Source organism: Microtus oregoni, unplaced genomic scaffold (genome assembly GCF_018167655.1).
Source record: "Microtus oregoni isolate MIOR12 unplaced genomic scaffold, Mior012 000000F_ref0000247, whole genome shotgun sequence".
In the NCBI taxonomy this organism is placed as follows: domain Eukaryota; kingdom Metazoa; phylum Chordata; class Mammalia; order Rodentia; family Cricetidae; genus Microtus; species Microtus oregoni.
Genome location: NW_024543059.1, coordinates 15,085,648 through 15,105,945, shown reverse-complemented (window position 1 = coordinate 15,105,945; position 20,298 = coordinate 15,085,648). Strand labels below are relative to the sequence as shown.

General features: G+C 42.8%; 1 protein-coding gene across 1 annotated transcript in view; it reads right to left on the bottom strand.

Moving 5' to 3' along the window:
• Positions 1-20,298, bottom strand: part of Blm (BLM RecQ like helicase) — a 79,581-nt gene that overhangs the window by 1,663 nt on the left and 57,620 nt on the right. Inside the window, exons 15-21 of the mRNA XM_041650277.1 lie at positions 18,524-18,719; positions 14,444-14,634; positions 11,838-11,976; positions 7,702-7,901; positions 6,703-6,895; positions 4,059-4,181; positions 2,106-2,292 (exon numbers count right to left, since the gene is read on the bottom strand). Coding sequence (XP_041506211.1) covers positions 2,106-2,292; positions 4,059-4,181; positions 6,703-6,895; positions 7,702-7,901; positions 11,838-11,976; positions 14,444-14,634; positions 18,524-18,719 — 1,229 coding nt within the window. The remainder of the gene's footprint in view (positions 1-2,105; positions 2,293-4,058; positions 4,182-6,702; positions 6,896-7,701; positions 7,902-11,837; positions 11,977-14,443; positions 14,635-18,523; positions 18,720-20,298) is intronic.

The following is a 20,298-nucleotide window of genomic DNA, read 5'->3' as shown; positions in this document are numbered from 1 at the left end:
CTGCTGGGGCTAGGTAAAGAGTTTTTCAACATTTTAAACCTCTTGCTGGAGGGAAGGCATTTCACTGCAGATCTGGCAGAGAAGCAGCCTAAAGTTTCCCTATGCTGACTTCCTGCTGAGAAATGAAGCCCGGAGCAAAAACCTGCTGTTTATGTTGATTTACAGAACGAATCTGCCAACAGCAGCCTCCATTTCAACGGCTCATCCATTTTCCTCCCACTCAGAGAGCTTAGAACACACCTGGCTCATTGTGTCATTCTGGAGAGGTAAGCCCCAGTGGTCTGATGGGGTGAAGGGCTTTGGCAAGGAGCCCCAAGCAGTCTCCCATTGCACAGGTGAGCAGTGTGGGGGCTGGAAACCCTCTCAGGGCTGGGTTGTGAAACCCAGAGGACCAGAGCAGATGCAAAGACACAGCGGCTAGTGACTAGTTACCAAGCTGGTAGGCACAGACTAATTACACCTGGCATGGAAACTGGTGCCGGCTGTAGGATACTATGAAGTTGGCTGTTTTCTGAGAAGGTGTCACACAGCCCAGATTGGCTTTGAACTCGGTATTTCCTTGAACTCTCATCTTCCTGCCTCCCACGTGCTAGGGTTAGAGGCACGGCCCTTCATGCCTGGTTTAAGTATGAGTTTTAGTCCTTAAACTAGACTCCAGGAGACACAGCAAAGAGCTTCTTTCTCACAAACAAATGCTGTGAAAATGAAATAAAGGAGCCGGCAGCAGTGAACGTGTTGGCCTCCTTTCTTCTAACAAGCAAAGCCAGATGACAGATCGCCCATGCTTTCAGTGTCCACAGACAGGCAGAAGGGAAAGCTCAAGCAGTTGTGTCAGCCAGTGTCCAATCCCACCTTCCCACGCAGGCCAGGCCGGTTTCCCCACCCTCAACCCGACGGGGTTGGACCAGAAGCTTTTTAAGGTCTGCTCTGTGAGCAACCAAGGAAACGAGCGTCTCTCCAGGGAGAAGAATAAATGAAGGAAATGAGAAAACGTCCCCACTGAAGAGTATCTGATGGCCACTTGCGCACTTAAAACCACAAAATCAAGCCACCATTTATGAAGGCTATTAATTCTGTACTCTGTCAGAAGTCTGTTTATGGATTTAACAAGAAAAGACAATTTGGTGACACTGCCTTCTTTTCTCTTCTCCCACTTAATCTTGTTTCTATCACCCAGAAGGAGAAGAGGTAGGAAACTGCAAAAGTCACTGCAGCTTTGCCTCCTCCTGTCTAAGCAAGTCTGTTACATATGCAGTTCTGTGGGGCCACCATATCTGGATCAAAGGCAAAGATGCAAGGCAGAAGGTGGAGGACACCTGGCAGAGGCTGGGAGAGGGGCTGGTGGACATGGTCCAATGGGAAGAAACAAACCTGCTGCCAAGTCTACCTGTTTCTTCCTGTGAAGACATGTTGTAGCTCAAAGCCAAGCAAAGGGAGGGGCGGGGAAGACAGAAGCCACTTACACAGCCCTAAAGAAACCTGGCTTGCCTGGCTTTTGGATTTCCCCATGTGGTATTTTCTCAGCTACCCTGCTAAGGCTAGGTAGGAGCCACCTCTCCAAGTCACTGAAAGCAGGGGGAAGGCTGGGATGTAGCTGGGCTGACAGGCTTGTTTAGCATGCAGGAGGCAATGGGTTTGATCTCATCACTGCATAAACCATGTGTGACGGCCCACGTAGCTAATGTCAGTACGTGGGAGGCTGAGGCAGGAGAAGTTGAAAGTCAGGGTCATCCTCGGTTATAAACCAAGTTCAAGGCCAGACTGTGAACAGGAGCCCAGAGAATCCTGCAGTCACAGAGGAAGTGTAGCAAACACTGGAAACTTATTTACTCAGTGGGTATGAGTTGTGTTTTGGGTGGAAAAGTACCTTAAGAAGAGCAATTACCTCAAAACAAACAAAAATTCCAAGGTAAGGTCAAAGTTTTAGAAATTTTTGTAAACTCTGAAATAGATTATTTTAAAAATCTGAAGCCATGCTTGTGCTTTGATTTGGGTCTTAACCATCAACCCATTACCTAATCATGGCTAATTTAAATATGTTCTTTATGTGCACCTCTGCTCTTTTCCCCTTTCACTGATGCTGCAAAGGACATCAGAGACCATACCCCTTTGCTTTGAAGCCACCGTTACTAGCTCTCCTCCTCTTGGGCCTTTGGAAGGCTGGCATTTTCTTCCTCTTTCTTTCATTTCTAGTTTGATTTGCAAAGTAGTGAGAAGATACAGGCTCCTCGTCGTCAGCCTCCTCCGGCGTGTTCCTCCTGGTGTGGCTCATGCCTGGGGAGCTGTTCTCAGCTACAAATAGGAAATGCAGACATTTACAGGTGACCCTGGGTTTGGAGCCCAATATTAGCTGCTTTCCTGGTGCTTCCCCGCTGTATGGATTCAACAACTCAGCAGGAATCAAACATTTCTAGTTTTAAAAGCTCAAGTGTATTAAACGGCAATTTATATCTAATAAAAGAGAGATAAAATTCATTACTTAAAAAATTTTGTAGTAATATTTAACTCAACTGGAGATGTCAGGTTTAGTTCCCACTCTGCTGCATGAGGCCTATGTCCATTTCACACTGAACTAAGCTGAGGTGAAGGATGCCACAAGCATTAGCTGATTTTATTCACCATCTTAAACATACTGAGAAAAAAAGTCCAATATAAAAAGGCAACAAATCCCTCATCTTTAAGCAACAGTCTCCTAATAATAAACACACCAGAAAATTCAGTACCGTATTTTACTCCTTGCAGACGGATGCCATTTCTTTGCATAATTGTTATGAACACTTCACATATCAGGCTAACAAGCAGGAACCTGGCCTGACGAAAACATTTGCAAGGGAGAAAGTAATTTTCATAGATATTTGCATCTTTTTGTTTTGTTTTGTTTTTCAAGACAGAGTTTCTCTGTGTAGCCCTGGCTGTCCTGGAACTCACTCTGTCGACCAGGCTTGTCCTTGAACTCAGAGATCCACCTGCTTCTCTCTGTCTCCTGAGTGCTGGGATCAAAGGCATACACCACCACTGCCCAGCTCTCGTTTTGATGGAGTCCAGCCCACCTTTGGCCAAGCTGTCCTTGGGAAGGTAGTCCTGGGGTTGTACAGGAGGATAGGCTGAGCAAGTCAAGTATGGAACAAGCCAATAAGCAGTGTTCTTTCATAGCCTCTGTTTCTGCTCCTGCCTTGGCTTCCGTTAGTGGACTATGATGTGGATATATAAGCCAAACAAACCCTTCGTTCCCAAGCTGCTTTTGGTCCTGGTGCTTACACAGCAGTGGAGACCCAACTAAGACAGCAGCCCTACTGAGGGTGCTAACTCACTGTACGGCACAAGCCGCCCCTTCTCTCAGTTTCCCTCAGCCAGCAACTCCTACACCAGTGCTGGGCTTGTGAAGAGGCACCACAGGACAGACCCACTGCAGCCTTGGGAAGCTCTGCTTTGATGTCCTCACTGAGTCAGGCTTGTGTTCCAGTGACATGTTCATTTTCCCAAAGCACTTAAGCCCTACTCTTATATGTTATCTTAGACATGCTTGTTAGATAACATGTTCCTTCCTCAGATAAGGACACTGAAGCACACGGAGGTTGCTGGTATCCTGCCAAAGATCACACAGTGAGATGATGGTAGATCTGGAATGGGTCCCAGAGTCTGTGACTCCTTGGGCACTTGCCTTACCAGAACAATGTGCAGGACTGAGGGCTCAGAGGTTCCCATCTGTCCTCCATTAGTGGGCTTTTTTTTCTTTTTGAGACAGGGTGTCTCTGTATAATAGTCCTAGCTGTCCTGGAACTCATTTTGTAGACCAGGCTGGACTTGAACTCACAGATATCCACCTGCCTCTGCCTCTACCGCCTGGCTCCATTAGTGGGTTTAATGACTGGCTTCCCTGGAGACCTAAACACTGTGTCCTCTTGGAGGTGCCTGGCACACCATGAGGGGCTGCTCCTAGAACCTGGATTCCAGTGTGACAGGTGTAGGATGCATTAATCACATAATTAAATTCAGTGAGATACATTGCTTAACACTAAAACAAGCTTTTAGAAAACATGTTTGGCGGGATACTGAACCTGGCAGTGTCCATTCTGAGTATTTCTGTAATACTGGAATCACTTCTGCACCATATTTTTCCAGCTTGTCTTCAGTAACACCATCAATCTGAAGCAAAACCTCAGGATCAGAAGATAAAGATTCTGTGTGTGGACATAAAATTAAGAATTTAAATTACCACTCATAGAAAACCCACTAAATTCAAGTGCATCCACTCATTTGGCTCATATTTGTTAAGACCCAACTATTGCTGGGCACCAGATACATGCATGGGGAGTTTTCTAAAAGGCAAAGTTAGATTGGAAATGTAGCAAACAGGTTGGGGGGCAGGAGCCACCATCCAATTTCAGCAGCAAAGGCATAGACACCAAGGTAGTGAGTGTGAGACAGCCAAGTGTCTGGGGGAAGCAGGAGGGTGGGATCTGTGCTGTGTGCTCAGCCTTCAGCACACCCGGCTCTTGCCCACTGCCCCCAAGACTTGTCTAGCTGCAAGACTGCTGTCCCCGCATTTGTTGCGAACACCCACATTCTAGTCCTAGCTCTGATTCTTTCCCTGCAGTGCAGACATGCACATTCCACCTCAAGAGACACACTGCATTGCTGCTGCCCCAGCCCAAGTTTGTTCCTCATCTGTCAGTCCCACATAGGGTGAGACAAGTGAAGCCTGGAGTCCTCTGTAGAGACAGCACACACATCTTATGGCTGGGCAAGCCTGGGGTTAAAAGGTCACTCTGGCTGCTGTATATATAGGAAAGGGTAGAAAGGCGTGCGTAGTGCTTCTGAAGGAAGAAGGACGGGGCAAGTCAGATGTGGGGGAAGAGATTGGAAGGCCTGGATCTGTTCTGGAGGCCAGGAGTGCTGTCTTCGGAGAGTGAACGGGTGCTAATCCCTAAGTTTTTGACTTGAGCAGAGGGTGGATTTCAGATCCTTTCCCATCTGTGATTTTCACCTCATTCCTATGTTTAGAAGAAAAGCGACAGACTGTGGGATAGAGCAGAAGGTTAATGAAGAAGGCTAGGGGGAGATGAAGTGGGAGAGGCAAGCAGATGCAGACCCTTTGACCCTTTGGCAGAACTGTGTTGTATCTAGTGAGCTGTTGTAGTTTAGTGGTTTTGGAAAAAATAAAAGCATACTATGTTCACATCTGGAACTAAAGAGACCAGTTAGGAAACTACATTAATAGCCAAGGAAACCATCCTTTTTCTCTGACTCTAACTCACACACTGTTTCTGAAGTCAAGAAGTGTCTCATGAATATGCTGGACAAGCTGCAGCTGTTCTGTGCTCACTCCTGCTTATGCATGTGAGATCTTATGTACAGATATTAATAATTAACAGTCAGTAGGTCAACAAGCTCCCTGTTATTGGCACCTCAGAGTGAGTTTAATGACATGAAATGTCGTCAGAGAGCCGAGGAGCTGGCTCAATCAGTACCGTTCTTGGTGCACAGGCACAGGATGGAAGTTTGGTTGCCAGCAGCAATGTAAAAGCTGGGCATATAATTCCAGTGCTGTGAGGCAGAGGCAAGGACATCTGGGGGTCAGCGGACAGCTGGTGATCCTAATTGTCTAGACCCCTGTTGGAAAAATAAAGGTGGATGGTGCTTGAAGAGAACAGCACACGAGACTGTCCTCTGGTTACACCTCACTGAGATTCTGTTGACATCTTCTGGTATCATCAGAAAAGCACCTGTACTGGAACAGTGGGGCTCAGGATTAAATCCCCAGCACAACAGCACTGTAAACCAAAACCAAAGCCAGATCCCACAGCCAGGATGGGGAATGTCAGAGGCGGGCAGCTGGACAGGGAAAGGTTTGATGGTGGATGGTAAAGTGACAGAGTGATGATTATGGGGTTTCATGAAGGAAGAGCAAGAAGGGTTACACAGCAGTCAATGACAACTCATTCCCCAGAGACCTTACCACTGAAATTCTGGGTTAAGCTAACTCAGCCCATGCAAATAACTCAGATCAGCAAATATTTCTTAACTAAAGACACAGCAGTGTTATAGATCCAGATTCAAAGAAGCCTAAGACAGTTTCTTTCATGTTTAGATCCTCGCTGCAAAGTACTTGGACAGAAATAGCTCAGCGTCATGAAGGAAAGCAAAAAGTAATTGACATCTGGCTTTGTAGATGTAATTATTCACATCCTAACATTCAGCTCTACAGAAAAGTACAAGATTAAAATTATAGCGCATATCTGAACTGTATATATCTTAAATATTTTTACTTCAAGAAAGAGCTTAAGTGGTATCTCTGGGTTTAGACCAAAAATAATTAAAATAGACCAACACTTTACAAAGCCCCTTAGCAGCAGCTCATGCTTACAAGCCCAGCACTCAGGAAGGCTGGCACCAGGGCATTAGCCATTTGTGGCCACCCTGAACCACATAAGGTCCTGTCTCATCATGGCACAGTGGGGCACACACCTTTAATCCCAGCACATGCACAAGAGGTAGAGGCAAAAGCAGGCAGACCTTTATGAGTTCAAGGCCAATCTGGTCTACACAGTGAGATCCAGGCCAATCAGGGTGACATGGTGAAACCCTGTCTCAACAGCAACAGATTAATGAAAAGACCCTGTCTCAGAAACAATAGTGTCCTTCAGTGAGAACTTCTGGCCACTGATCTGGGCCAGAAGAGCAAGGCGCACAGGCACTTACCTGCAAGCTTCTTGAGTGTAGCTGTATTAAAAATATTGAAGTAATGAACACCAAAGACTTTCCCCAGCAATTTGCAGACCTCTGTAAGTTCTCCAAGACATTTCTTAACTACCTCTTCTCTTTGGGATACTTTGGCCACTAGAGCTTTTTGTTTTTTTATACTGCTGGAATTTTCTGTTTCCATGAAGTCCACCTTAGTGAGAAAGAAAGTAATCAGAGGAACAGGCAGAAGCACACTTGTTCCCAAGGAATGGCATCTTTCAGTGTTTGACTTTTTTTTTTAATTTATTTAAGAATTCTATTTAATAATATTGTCTGTGTGGGCATGAGTGTGCACATATGTATGTCACGGTGACTGTGTAGAGGTCATAGGACATTCTGGAGTCAGTTCTTTCCTTCTACCTGGGTTTTGGGGATCAAATTCAGGTTGCCAGGCTTGAATGGCAATACCTTTGCCTGTTAAGCCACATTGCCTACCCTTGTATTTCTTTTCTGTCGAAAGGTATAAAACCCCCTTGGGAACAAGGACTGTACATTTTCCATCTTTCTATTTCCAGGGCCTGGCACATACACAAGAGTACCCTTTGATAAATGTGTACTTAATTTTTCTTTAATTTAATTGTGTGCATGTGTATGCTCATGCACTCACATATGCATGCACGCTAGGTATGTTTGTAAAAGACAATTTACAAGAATCCGCTTTCTTCTTTGTTCATGTTGGTCTCAGAGATTTAACTAATGTCATGAAGCCAGGTAGCAAGTCCCCTGACCTACTTGCTAGCCCATAAATGCTTATTTAATGAATATAGGAAGATTTAGTAGCTTGAATATCTATTAAATTCATTTTGACAAATATCATATTAATTGGTTCAATTTCAAGATCTCTTTCCAATTAAGATCATAATATGCTCCTAAGGGAAGAACATCGAACTTTAAAGTCATGATATAATCTGGCACATTCACTGTGAGATAGCAAAATGATCATTTAATATACCTTACCCTTAAGTGGCCATTTAGTACATCTTGGGCTCTAGTTCCTAGCATCACATAGGCGATTGGTTGGTCATTGGCATTGATATATAAGTCTTCATCCAAAATTTTGTCTAGTATCAGCTTTTTAAAAAGTCTTTCAGCATTGTGTCGTGAATAAGAAAATCCCTTTCCAAATATTCCTGACTGAATCTTTGCACTCTTACTTCCTAGAAAGTTCAAAAATTTAGATGAGTAAGTATAGCTGTATCATTATTCATACAGAAGAAGCTAAGAAGTCACTCAAGGACATCTTTGGACAAACAGGAGGGATCATCTGTTCCACAGGAAACCCCACAGCACAAACAGACCTCATTTCTGAGTTAGGAGCGTATCTGAGGAGAATTCCAAGGTTCCTGTGGTTGCATGTACTTTCTCTCAGTGACAGGGAAGGAGCCAGCACCTTGTGCATACTGAGCTTGTACTCTACCCCAGCCCCTGGCTGCTCCTACTTCTCCTTGTTTTAAAACATATTGACCAAACCACAGCAAAATTTAGCTTATTATTTTAAAACATGGCATTCACAGTTTATAAAATTGCATTAGAAAAATAGAGCAAAGAATAAAGAATTTATGTATGTGCTAGTAGCTTTATACCACTCGGTTATACTTTATATTTCTGTGCATTGTTGATAGAGTTACACAACATTTTTGTTGTTTGTTTTTTGAGACAGGGTTTATATAGCCCAGGCGGTCCTCAAAGTTATCTGAACTTCTGATCCTCCCATTCTAAGCACCTTCCAAGCACTTAGAATTACAGGTATGTGCCCTCATACCCAGCCTACCAATCTTTTAACAAGTATTTTTTAAGCATTTATTCGTTGTGTGCACACATGTGCCACAGCTTATGCTGCAGAAGCTGAGGACAATCCTGCAGGAGTTGGTTCTCTCTCAGTCGGGCTGAACTCAGGCTGTCATGCTGGGCAGCAGGCATCTGTAACTGCTGAGCCATCTTGCTGGCCATCGACCTTTGCTCTCTAGTGCTGGGGCTGGAACTCTACCAGAGAGCCTTTGAATTGGTTTTCTAAATACCATCTCTGGTCCTACTTATTTAAATATCTATTCAATTATAAAGTAGATACTTAAATCTGCATATTTTGTTACACTCTGATAAAGCATACACAAATTCTAAAACCAAAATGTAGCATTTTACTAGATCTCAAAAGAGGTGAAGCTGGAAGTGCCTGCATTGCCCCGGTCACCTGAGAACAGCAGTGATCTCATCACATTAACACAATTTTAAATGTTAAGCTAAAAATTATACTTTTTTTTTTCTTTTAAAGACAGGGTATGTTGAAAAAAAGTCTTTCTCTTTTTCTCGCTGGGCTGTGCTGTATGGCTTTAATCCCAGGACTCAGGAAGCAAAGGTAGAGGAAACTCTGTAAGTTCAAGGCCAGTCTGGTCTACAAAGTGAGTTCCAGGACAGTCAGAGAAACCCTGTTTCAAGCCAGGCGGTGGTGGCGCACGCCTTTAATCCCAGTACTTGGGAGGCAGAGGCAGGCGGATCTCTGTGAGTTGGAGACCAGCCTGGTCTACAAGAGCTAGTTCCAGGACAGGCTCCAAAACCAGAGAAACCCTGTCTCGAAAAACCAAAAAAAAAAAGAAGAAACCCTGTTTCAGAAAACAAAACCAAAATTGCTTCTTTTAAAGACACGATCTCATTATGGAGTTCTTACAGGTCTGAAAATTTCTATACAGAGCAGGATGGCCTCAAACTCATAGAGACCTGTTTGCTTCTGTGTCTCCAGTGCTGGGACTGGCGGCATGCACCACCACCAACAGGTTCAAAAAACTTTTTGAGACAGTCTGCTACACAACCTTGGTTGGCTTGAAATTCAATATATAGACATGTTTAGCTTTGAAATTGTGGTATCTTTCTGTCTGTCTCCCAGTGCTGGGATTACAGGCATGCTTCACTATGCCTGGGGGGCTCACAATCTTATCACAACTCCCCATTTTAAAAGCCTGTAACATGGATGACTGATAACCAGAATGAGCAGCTACCTTGGAAGACTTTAACTTTATGAGGGTCAAATAATTACATCATTTGAAATTTCAGATGGTTTTCCCTAACATTCTAGAACAGGACCATTGCTCTGCTAACAGGCTTTTAAAGATGTAGTTACTCCACCGCTAAGTATAACATAAGAAAGCTCAAGGATGGAGACAAATTTTTATTTATTTATTTCAGATTTAGGTTTTTGCTATGTAATCTTAGCTGGACTCAAAATTTATGACAATTCTTCTGCCTCTGCATCCCAAGTGACAGAATGTCAGGTGTGTACCACGCGTGCACACGTAAGAGCTGGTGGGAAGCTGAAGAATATGTGACAAAAAATCTTTAACCTCTAATCCAGTAATTTTTTAATCACATGATTTCTGTTTAGCCCAGGCTGTCCTGGAACTTCTTATATAGACCAGGATGGCCTCAAACTCAGAGATTTGCTTCCCTCTGTCTAGTAACTGAGTGCTGGGATTAAAGGAGTGTGCCACTACCTCCCTGCTGCTGATCTTTTATAAATCTACATGAAAAGTCTAACAGAGATGTAGTCAAAGATTTGTTTGAAAGACTATTTTACCATTCCATTTTTATAACAGAAACTATGTCCTGAAATGAAACTACTTAAATTAGGAGACTGACTATATCTTATCATACACAAATGACATAGATTACACGGGCAATATGGTAAGGGAGGGAGGGACAGAGAGAAGGATGAGGATGGACAGGCAAGTCACAATCTTACTCTACCCTTGCCCTTCTTTTTTTTTTTTTTTTTTTTTAATTTTCGAGACAGGGTTTCTCCGCAGCTTTTTGGTTCCTGTCCTGGAACTAGCTCTTGTAGACCAGGCTGGCCTCGAACTCACAGAGATCCACCTGCCTCTGCCTCCCGAGTGCTGGGATTAAAGGCGTGCGCCACCACCGCCCGGCTCCTTGCCCTTCTTAACTTCCCTTTCCATCACCTTTAATTTGTATGTCTGTGGGGAAGCCCAGCGCCTGGAGCATGGTAGACAAATGCTCTACAACTCAACTACACCTCCAGTCAGGTCATCACTGGCTTGTCAGTTTGAGTGCTTCTGTGGTCACCTGCACCCAGAATACAAATCCTAGCAGTCCTTCCACCACGGGAGTTACCACCTGACATCTAGTGATTAACACAGTCCATGCTATGAATATACTCCTGCTCATTTACTGACTGTTGTTGTACCTGCAGACAGGATTCTTGGCCACTTTCCTTCCTATTGTATATATGTAGTCTGACCACTGGAAGCAGCGCCTTACTTCTTTTATTCTTACTTACTGTTCATTTGCTTAATTATTCAGAGACAGGGTCTTACTGTTGCCCTGGCTGGCCCTGAATGCGGAGGTCCACTGGTCCTTTCTGGGTGCTCAGGTTGGGGCCTCTGTGCACTCTACTAGTATGCACTCGCTTCTGTAGTCTCCAGGGTCGCTGACAACCACCTAATGCCAGTCTGGTTTTAGCACCTGTTTTATCTTTCTAACGCACTCAAGATTGTCTCTGGCTGGGCAGTGGTGGTGCATGCCTTTAATCACAGCACTCAGGAGGCAGAGGCAGGCAGATCTCTGTGAGTTTGAAGCTAGCCTGGTCTATGAAGCGAGTTCCGGGCAGCCAACAGAGGAGTGTATGTATATGGGCAGCAGAGGTTAAAGTTAAGCCTCTATCTGAAGTTCTCCATCTTGACTAGACTGCTGGCAAGCTCCTGGGAGTTTCCTGTCACTCACTAGGGTTATAGACAGTATTGTGAGGCCAGATCTTACATGAGTGGTGGGAAGTAGATAATTCCTGCGGTAAGTACTGTATCCACCGAGCTGCCTCCTCAGCCAAAGTCTGGATTTCTTCCTTCCGTCCTTCTCTTTCCTTTCCTGAGACAGTTTCCCTGTGTAACAGCGTGCCTCCTATGTGCTAGGATTAAAGGTGGGCATGACCACGCATGGCCAGTCTGGATTTCTTTATGTAGGTTCTGGGGATCAGACTCAGTCTTTGTGTTTGAAAACTCACCTTAGTGACTTTTTAATACACTTGTAATCACTCCTTTAGATTTCTAATCTTAACTGATATAATTCAAACAATATAGCAGAGGACTTACCCAAGAAAATGTCGACCAGCATGTTCAGAGTAAATCTTCCAGAAGGACCTACAGTTCTAGCTCCTGGTGATGAACTGTGTTCTCGAACAAATCTTACGATATTTTTCACATCATCAGTCACATCTTTTGTTTTATAATCCTATGAATAAAAAATTACCTTCTGCTATAATTAAGACAAGGAGACCCAGTTACTAGACCTTAATATCAATTGTGGTAAAACTTACAATTTATTTTCACACTAAAATGAAGATTAAAAACTAAGATGTTCCTTTAATCCCAGCACTCGGGAGGCAGAGGCAGGCGGATCTCTGTGAGTTTGAGACCAGCCTGGTCTACAGAGCTAGTTCCAGGACAGGCTCCAAAACCACAGAGAAACCCTGTCTCGAAAAACTAAAAAAAATAAAAATAAAAATAAAATAAAAACTAAGACGTTTTAGGGACTGGAGAGATGGTTCAGTGGTTAAGAGCTTTGGCTGCTCTTCCAGAGGATATGGATTCAACTCCCAGCACCCACATGGCAGCTCACAACTATGTAGCTCCAGGGTATCTGACACTCTTATACATCATTCATGCAGGCAAACACCATTGCACATGAAATAAAAAATAAATAAATCATTAAAAAAAACCTACGAAGTTTCAAATGTTCGTTCTTAAATTCTAGAATAATTAGGCCTCTACTGTGGCCATGTTATTGCTGCTTCAGACATATATCTTGTCTTTCAACTACCTACCATTCTTGAGTAGAAAAAGGTCCTTCATCCTTCACAATTCTTGGAACAGTGCTCTGTGCCTTATGAGACGACAGACTTTAGGATGAAAAGCACTGTCCATAAGTGCAGCTCACAAATTCTCTAATCTTCCTAATCTCTTGTCAGTCTTTGGTGATATATTTTTTCCTAGAATTATGTAGACTGGACTATCATTGAACAGATACACCTCCAGAGTGGTGGATTAGCTACATGGGCCACTAAACATGATGATCCCTCTTAGTTCCTCTTCTCATTTCCTCAGGGTTTCCACCCTTTAACATCCTCATGAGTAAAGGACCCTTCTGTCTTCTTCTACCCTAATCCTCCATACTGGCCTGCACCCCAAGTTCCTAGAACAGCTGTCACAGGGTGGGTACAGCGTGGGTAAGTGACAGCAGCGTTTCTAGGGTGTGGTGGGCGGAAGGGCAGTGGACCTAGATTCTGTCCGCCCTGCACATTTCTGTGTCACCACTTACTGTGCTGTATCACGTGTCTGCCCCTTCAGTGGGTGTTCCTAGCCCACTGCAAGTGTGCAAAACCTGGAAACAGTGAGGCATCACAAACATTACAACAGGAAACTGTAAGCCAGGTGTGGTGGCTCAGTGTCTGTTATATCAAGACATGGGAGTCTGAGGCAGAAGGCTTGCTGCAAATTTGAGGTCAGCCTGGGCTACTAGTCTAGCCTGATTTCTGTTGCTGTGATAAAACATTCTAACCAAACCTAACTTAGCGGGAAAAAGATTTATTCCAATTTACAGGTATGCCTATGAGAGAATTTGGGGCAGGAACTTGGAGCAGAAATCATGGAAGAACATTGCTTGCTGGCTGGCTCACGCTTAGTTAGCTCTCCTGCCCAGGGAATGGTGCTGCCCACAGTAGGCATCACAGGCTAATCTGATCCTAGCAATCAATCCCTCAATTGAGACTTCCTTCACAGATGACTATAGATTGTGCTAAGTTGACAGTTAAAGCAATCTAGGACAACTATAAAGATCTTGTCTTTCAAAGTATAAAATAAAAAGGGTGGAGGCTTGGAAATATAGTTCTTGGGTAGAGCACTTACTGAGTTTTGAGACACGATCTTACTATGTAGCTCAGGTTGGCCTTACACTCTTTCTTGTTCCTGTCTCAGTTTCTAAACTGCTGGGATTGTATCATCACGTCCTTTTCATTGTTTTCACAGTTAAACAAACAAGTAATTTTCAAACATAATACTATTGTCACTACCTGTTTTAAGAATGAGATCTCTAAATATATGTTATAGTTGAATTTAAAATACTCTGCTTGTCCATGTTGGATTATTTTGATACTTACTTTTTTGTTTTTTGTTACTTTTTGAAACGAGGTTTTACGAAGCCCAGGCTGGCACGGACAGATTATGTAGTAAGGACACCTTGGATTCCTGACATTCCTTCCTGATACTGCCTCCTAAGGACTTGTTCTACTATGCCTGGCCCACGCTACTATTTATTTACTTATCTTTTGGAGACTGGGTTTCACAAAGTAGCCTTGGTTGTCCTGGAGTTCACTGTGTAGACCAGGCTGGCTCAAACTCAGAGCGATCTGCTTACCTTGTTCCACCACCACACCTGACCTATTTTTTTTTAAGCTAAAAAAAAAAAAGTCAGCAATTTTCTTAATTATTAAGTTTTTTTTCTTATTAAGTTTTTTTTTTTTTTTGTTTTTTTTTTTTTTGTTTCTCTGTTGCAGCCCTTGCTGTCTTAGAACTCACTCTGTAGACCAGGCTATTCATGAACTAAGAGATCTGTTTGCCTCTACATCCTGAGTGGTGGGATTAAAAGTGTTGTGATACCACTGCTCGGCAAGTATTAAGTAATTTTAAATGACATATTTTACCTTTGTTTTACAGCAGTTGTCACAAGAAACATCTGGGTATTTCTTACAAAAATCAGGGTTAAATCCTTTCTCACCAAAGTAAGCCAAAAGCTGTATTCTTCTGCATTCTGCTATATTTTCACAGTAATGGACCATGCTATATAAATTATTGAAGTGAGTCTCCTTCGTATGAGAGTTTCCATCTTTTTCCACTAAAAGAGATGAAGAACAGAACAAAAAAATTTTTTTTTCCAGTTTCTTTCAAGACAGGGTTTCTCTGTGTAGCCCAGGTTGTCCCAGAACTCATTCTGTAGACCAGGCTAGCCTCAAACTCAGAGATCTGCTTGCCTCTGCCTCTGAATGTTGAAATTAAAGGTGTGCATCACCACTGTCTGGCCCAATGTATAAGTTTTTTAGTGAAAAACCAAAGAATATAAAAGTAATATTTTTTTATTGACTCATATAACTTACTTTTTGTTTGGTTTTGGAGATAAGGTCTTGCTATAGCTAGATGAGCTTTAAATATCCCTGCTAAATCAGTTTTCTGTGTGCTAGGACAGCAGACATGAGCCACTGTGCTCTGCTAGATTTAAATACGAAATAAGAAAAAGACTATTATCAACACAGTGTCAGTGACATCCTTCTACACTGCAGCTCACTGGATGCTGAAGTTCATGTCTCATGGTTTTAATTTTATAGGAATGTTGGATTTCTTCTTCCTCTTCTTGAGGCAAAGTCTCATACTGTACCCCAAGATGGCCTTGAAACTGAAATTCTCCTGTCTCAGCCTCCAAAATACTGAGATTACTGGCATAAGCTATTTCACCCTATACTGTTTAATTTTCCTTTTTTAAAACTGAATTTTCTTTATATCTTTATCATCCCCAATGACAGAGATTTGTTTTACACTTTCTCTCTAGGTAGATATGTGCCGAGCTGCGTATCTAGAGGAAGCAGGCAGTCCCATAGCTGAACTCCTACTGAAACTAGGGCTTCTAAAACTGTGGTCAAGAATCCAGAGGACTCTAGGGAGCTCAGAGACAGGATGTCCTAAATTTAAGGGAAATAGCAATAACTACATCTGTTGAACACCACCCAAACTAGTTATCTGAGGTAGTTCATGATTTAACATCGCATTATATTATACTTCTGGGGAAGTCACGGCTCCGTCAAGTTGGAATTTTTGAAGGTGCTGTGATAAAATGAGCAGCACACAAAAACAAACGTGACAACATGAAGGTACACACCTGTGACCCCAGCTGGGGAGGCAGGAGGGCTGAGTGTGATACACACCTAGGTTACAAAGCAAGACAGTATCTCAAACAAGACAGGACTGGCCTTTTATTCTAGCACTCAGGTGGGAGAGGCAGACAGATTTCTGTAAGTTTAAGGTCAGCCTGGTCTACATAGTGAGTTCTAGGTCAGCCAGAGCTACATAGTGAGACCCTGTCTCCAAAAGCCACCATGACCCAACAAAAAGCCCCAAGGACTGGGGATGTAGTTCAGGGGTAGAGCTCCTGCAAGGCCCTGGGTTTCATCCCTAGCATGTCCTACACAAGCTCACAGAAAACAGAAACTAGGAGTAGTAGTAACTTATTTGATTCCAAGGTTTAAAACGAGACATGGGGCTGGTGAGATGGCTGAGTAGGGCAAAGGTGCTTATTGTTAAGCCTGATGACCTGGGCTCAATTCCTGCAACCCACACGGTGAAAAGAAAGAACCAACTCATGTAAGTTGTCCTCTACCACCGCACACGCGCGTGTGCATGCACACATGTGTACACACACAGAAAATCTATTAAAATGAAAAAAAAAACCCCACTGGTGTATATTTTCCATTAATAGGCAAGCATAGTTACTTACGAATAAAATTACTATTTTCCTTCCAGTTTTGAGCACTATTTTTTCAAACGGTTGCTAGGATACCAGGATTTAAATACTTATTAAATGACTTTTGCTTAACAATACAAATGTTTTAGAGTTCTGAAAGGTCGTATCTTGATGCACTTATTTTAAGTTGAAAATATCATACATGGGACACTGTACTTAATGCACCTAAACGACTGAACATAGCAGACCGTAAACTGCTGATGATTGACCCTTGTGGTTGTAAGGCGGATGTCAAGCTAAGGCTGCTAACACCTCACAAGAGAAGACCAGACTGTATTTTGCTAGCTCATAAAAACCTCAGCATTAGGGGCTCGGGTGAAGGTCCAGTGGTTAAGAGCACTTGCTCTCTTGCAGAGGATGTGGGTTTGGTTCTCAGCAACTATATGGCAGGCCATAATTGGCTATAACTGTAGTTCCAGGGATTCTGGTGCCCTCTTCAGATTTTCATAGGTACCAGGCACATAAGTGGTGCACATATACATTCAGGGATTTACACATACACATAAAATAAAATTAGAACTCCCCCAAGTCTCCCCATTCCAAAACTAAAAACTCAAAGCATGGCTCAATTGAAAGACTAAATCTATCATAAGGCTGAACTCAGGCAAGCCACCATCAACAGAAGACTGCTTCTCCAGGTTTTGTTTAAAAACACAAATCGGCAACACGAATGTGAACAGCACACTGCTCTCTAGCTCTGCGTCTCATTTCTTCTAGCACTGTGGTAAAGACAGAATGAGCTGAGCAGCGACAAAGCACTGAAAACAGCATGCAGAGCTGGCTTGGCGGCTCACCGTTGCAACCACAGCACTGAAGAGGCTGAGGCAGGGGGATCACAAATTCTAGGCCAACCTGGGGTACAAAATGGGACCGTATCTCAAAAGAAAAATCAAGAAAAAAAACCCAACAAACAAACACGGCAAGTGCATACGTGAAGTGCACATGCATCAGGGCCAGTCTGTTCCTGAAGCTATGAACCTATTTGTGGCTCACTTCTTTTCACAGGAGCAACTGTAAGTCCAAAGCCAGCTCTCATGAATAAGAAAGGTAATAAAGGTGACAGAGTCCCAGTGTAGCCAGTGCCATTTCCCATGCTCAGTATCTGTGCCAGAGTAAATGACAGCAGCCTCAAAAACAAAGGAGTAGGATTACAAAACATAGTTAACTACTTCAACAGGAAAAAAAGGTACACAAATGATAAAATTATAAAATACAGGTTCATTTGACCTACTAAGACAGTTGAAATTTATCCTCTATACAGAATTCTACAAATGCTGAAAAACCTCTGTACAAGACTGTCCAGCACTATAAGGTGATAACAGTACAAAATAATAACTTAAATATCTATTAAGGAGATTGCTTTAGTAAACCCCAAATAACAAGACTATGTAATTGGAACAATTTACAATATACCTACGTGAGTCTATAATTGTATTTACATTTATTTTTCAAATGACATTCATTTATGTGTGTACATGCACACACACATACAAATATGTGCATGTATATACATGTGCTAGCTCAATATGTGTGAAAGCCAGAGGACAATTTTTTGGGGAACTGAACCCAGGTTACGAAGCTTGGTGGCAAGCATCTAACCATTGAGACATCTTGCAGACCACCATTTATATTTGAAAACACATGCATCTGGGAAAGGGGAATACCAAATACAAGATGTTGCCAGCCTCTAATGGAAAAGGCACAAACTGAAGAGGGCTGCTGCACAGGGGTTGCTTCTATTGCCCCTTCTTTCCTTCTGCTTGCTTCTTCTGAGACAGACCAACCTCGTAATCAACTCCTAGGTCAAACAACAATCCTACCTCAGCTCTCCCAGTGAGACCCAGCCATATGCTTCTATACTTGGCTTTCCCCCAACTAACCCTTAAACTGGGTCATAGTACAAGAACTCATTATTTTCTCTTATTTATTTATTTATTTATTTATTTATTTATTTTTCTGGAAATGGTTTTGGGTCTAGGAGGGTATAAAAGAGGTCACTACCTGGAGGCTCAGCCTCCTTTCCTTTCCTGGTCTGGAAATGCTCTGCTTTGTGCTTGCCAGTGTCACCTGACTTTACCAAATAAGTATGCAGTACCTTCAAAATGAGCTAAAATAAACGTTACAATATGTATTAAAAGCCTTTATCTTTCTATGACTATTTAATGAAAACAGGATCCAAACACTGTAACATGGGCAGAGGTGCATGGCTTACTCATTATAAGTCTCTTCAGTCTAGTTACATCGTGGTAGGTGTAGAAAAGCACGCAGTGAGATATTTCCCCATCTCTCCCAGCTCGCCCGGACTCTTGGTAGTAACCCTCCACAGATTTAGGGAGAGATGCATGAATCACAAATCGCACGTCAGGTTTGTCAATTCCCATTCCAAATGCAATTGTTGCACAGATAACCTGGTATGAAAATAAAAGCCTATTAGACTCATTGGTATTACCATGAACAAGGTGAGATTTTCATATTGATAACTTGTAACTCTACTCAGATCCAAGAAGGTAAAGAGATGTTTAGGGTAGCAGAATCTTCCTGTGTGACTTGTTATTACCATCTGAAGGACCCAGAACAAATTGCAATCAGCCCTTTGTATGCTGACTGTTTGCCCTCTGTTTCTGTAAGGGTTGTGTGGTGGGTGCTGCTAACATAGCCATGACATCCAAGTTAAGGTACATAAGCAATGTGCTGAGCTCCTGGGTGGTCTTCCCGTGAGTTAGGAACAGTGACATTCTCGTCTACTCTGGTGCTTATATCAGCCTTCCACATGGTGCCACGTGATCATACACTAACTTACTTTTCAAAGTAAAAGCTTATGAAATTTTAACTGTTTTAATCTAATTTAACTTAGATAAAAGCCTTAAGCTGCTTATACAAAAACAAAACAACAAAACCCATAAAAACAAAACAGAAAGGCCAGGGATTGTCTTCTTTGGCCCATACAGATTATTTAGTGGAAGTTAGGCAATAGTTAATATGGAATGTGACAAAATTGTTTTCAAGAGTATCTATTTCAAGATCTGGAGAGACGGTTCAGTTGTGAAAGATTATAACCTGAGCTTGCAGAGAACCAAAGCTCAGTTTCCAGCACCCATGCTGAGCAGCTCACAATTGCCTAGAAACCCCAAGAGCTCCAACACCCTCTTCTGGCTTTTGTGGTTACCCGCACTCACGCACATGGGTTTTAAAACAAAATAAGCTGGGCTTTGCAAGCAGCACTACGACCCCTGTAACTCCAGCTCCAGAGGAATCCAGCACTTCTTCTGGACTAAAGTACCTGCATTCACATGTGCACATTCTGTCCCTCACCCAAACTCATATATACAGCTAAAAACAGAAAATAAATCTTAAAAGATATCTATTTTGCTGAAAATCTGCGAGTTATTTGACCAAGGCCAAAATATTGTATTTTCAGGCAAAATTAATTATACAAATAAGGCTGTCTTTTTTTAGCATTCAAAAAATGACTTGCTATTGCAAGAACAGCATTTCAAAAGTGACAGAAATATCCAGCAGTCATACTAAGGCTCATGACATGATTTTGCCATTATGACTGAAAGAGGAACTACAAACCACACGCACAGGGTCAGCAAATCAGGATATTACCAGCACAGGATGTATTCAAGGTTACTCATCCATCTAAACTTAAGGCTCTTTGATTAAAAGGAAATGTCCCCAGAAAGAGAAAGTTTACTGCGGCCTCTAATGAAGGAAAGCTGGCAAAAGGCTGTGCGCGTGAGAGGTGCTGGCCCCAGCTCCGCCAGAGTGACCTGCAGCTTCTGTGAGGTGCCCCTCTCAGTGTTAGGTGGGTACACGGCTGTGAAGCACATGGTACAGGTCACCAGGAAGCCAAACGATGCCAACTCTTTCTGAAAGTCCTCTTCCTTTGGTCAGTCTCACTTTCTCCTAAGTCCTCTAGGTATTCACTGCAGCACACATTCACTGTCAGTCTTCCTTTAGGACAAAAACAAGCTCAGAGCCGCC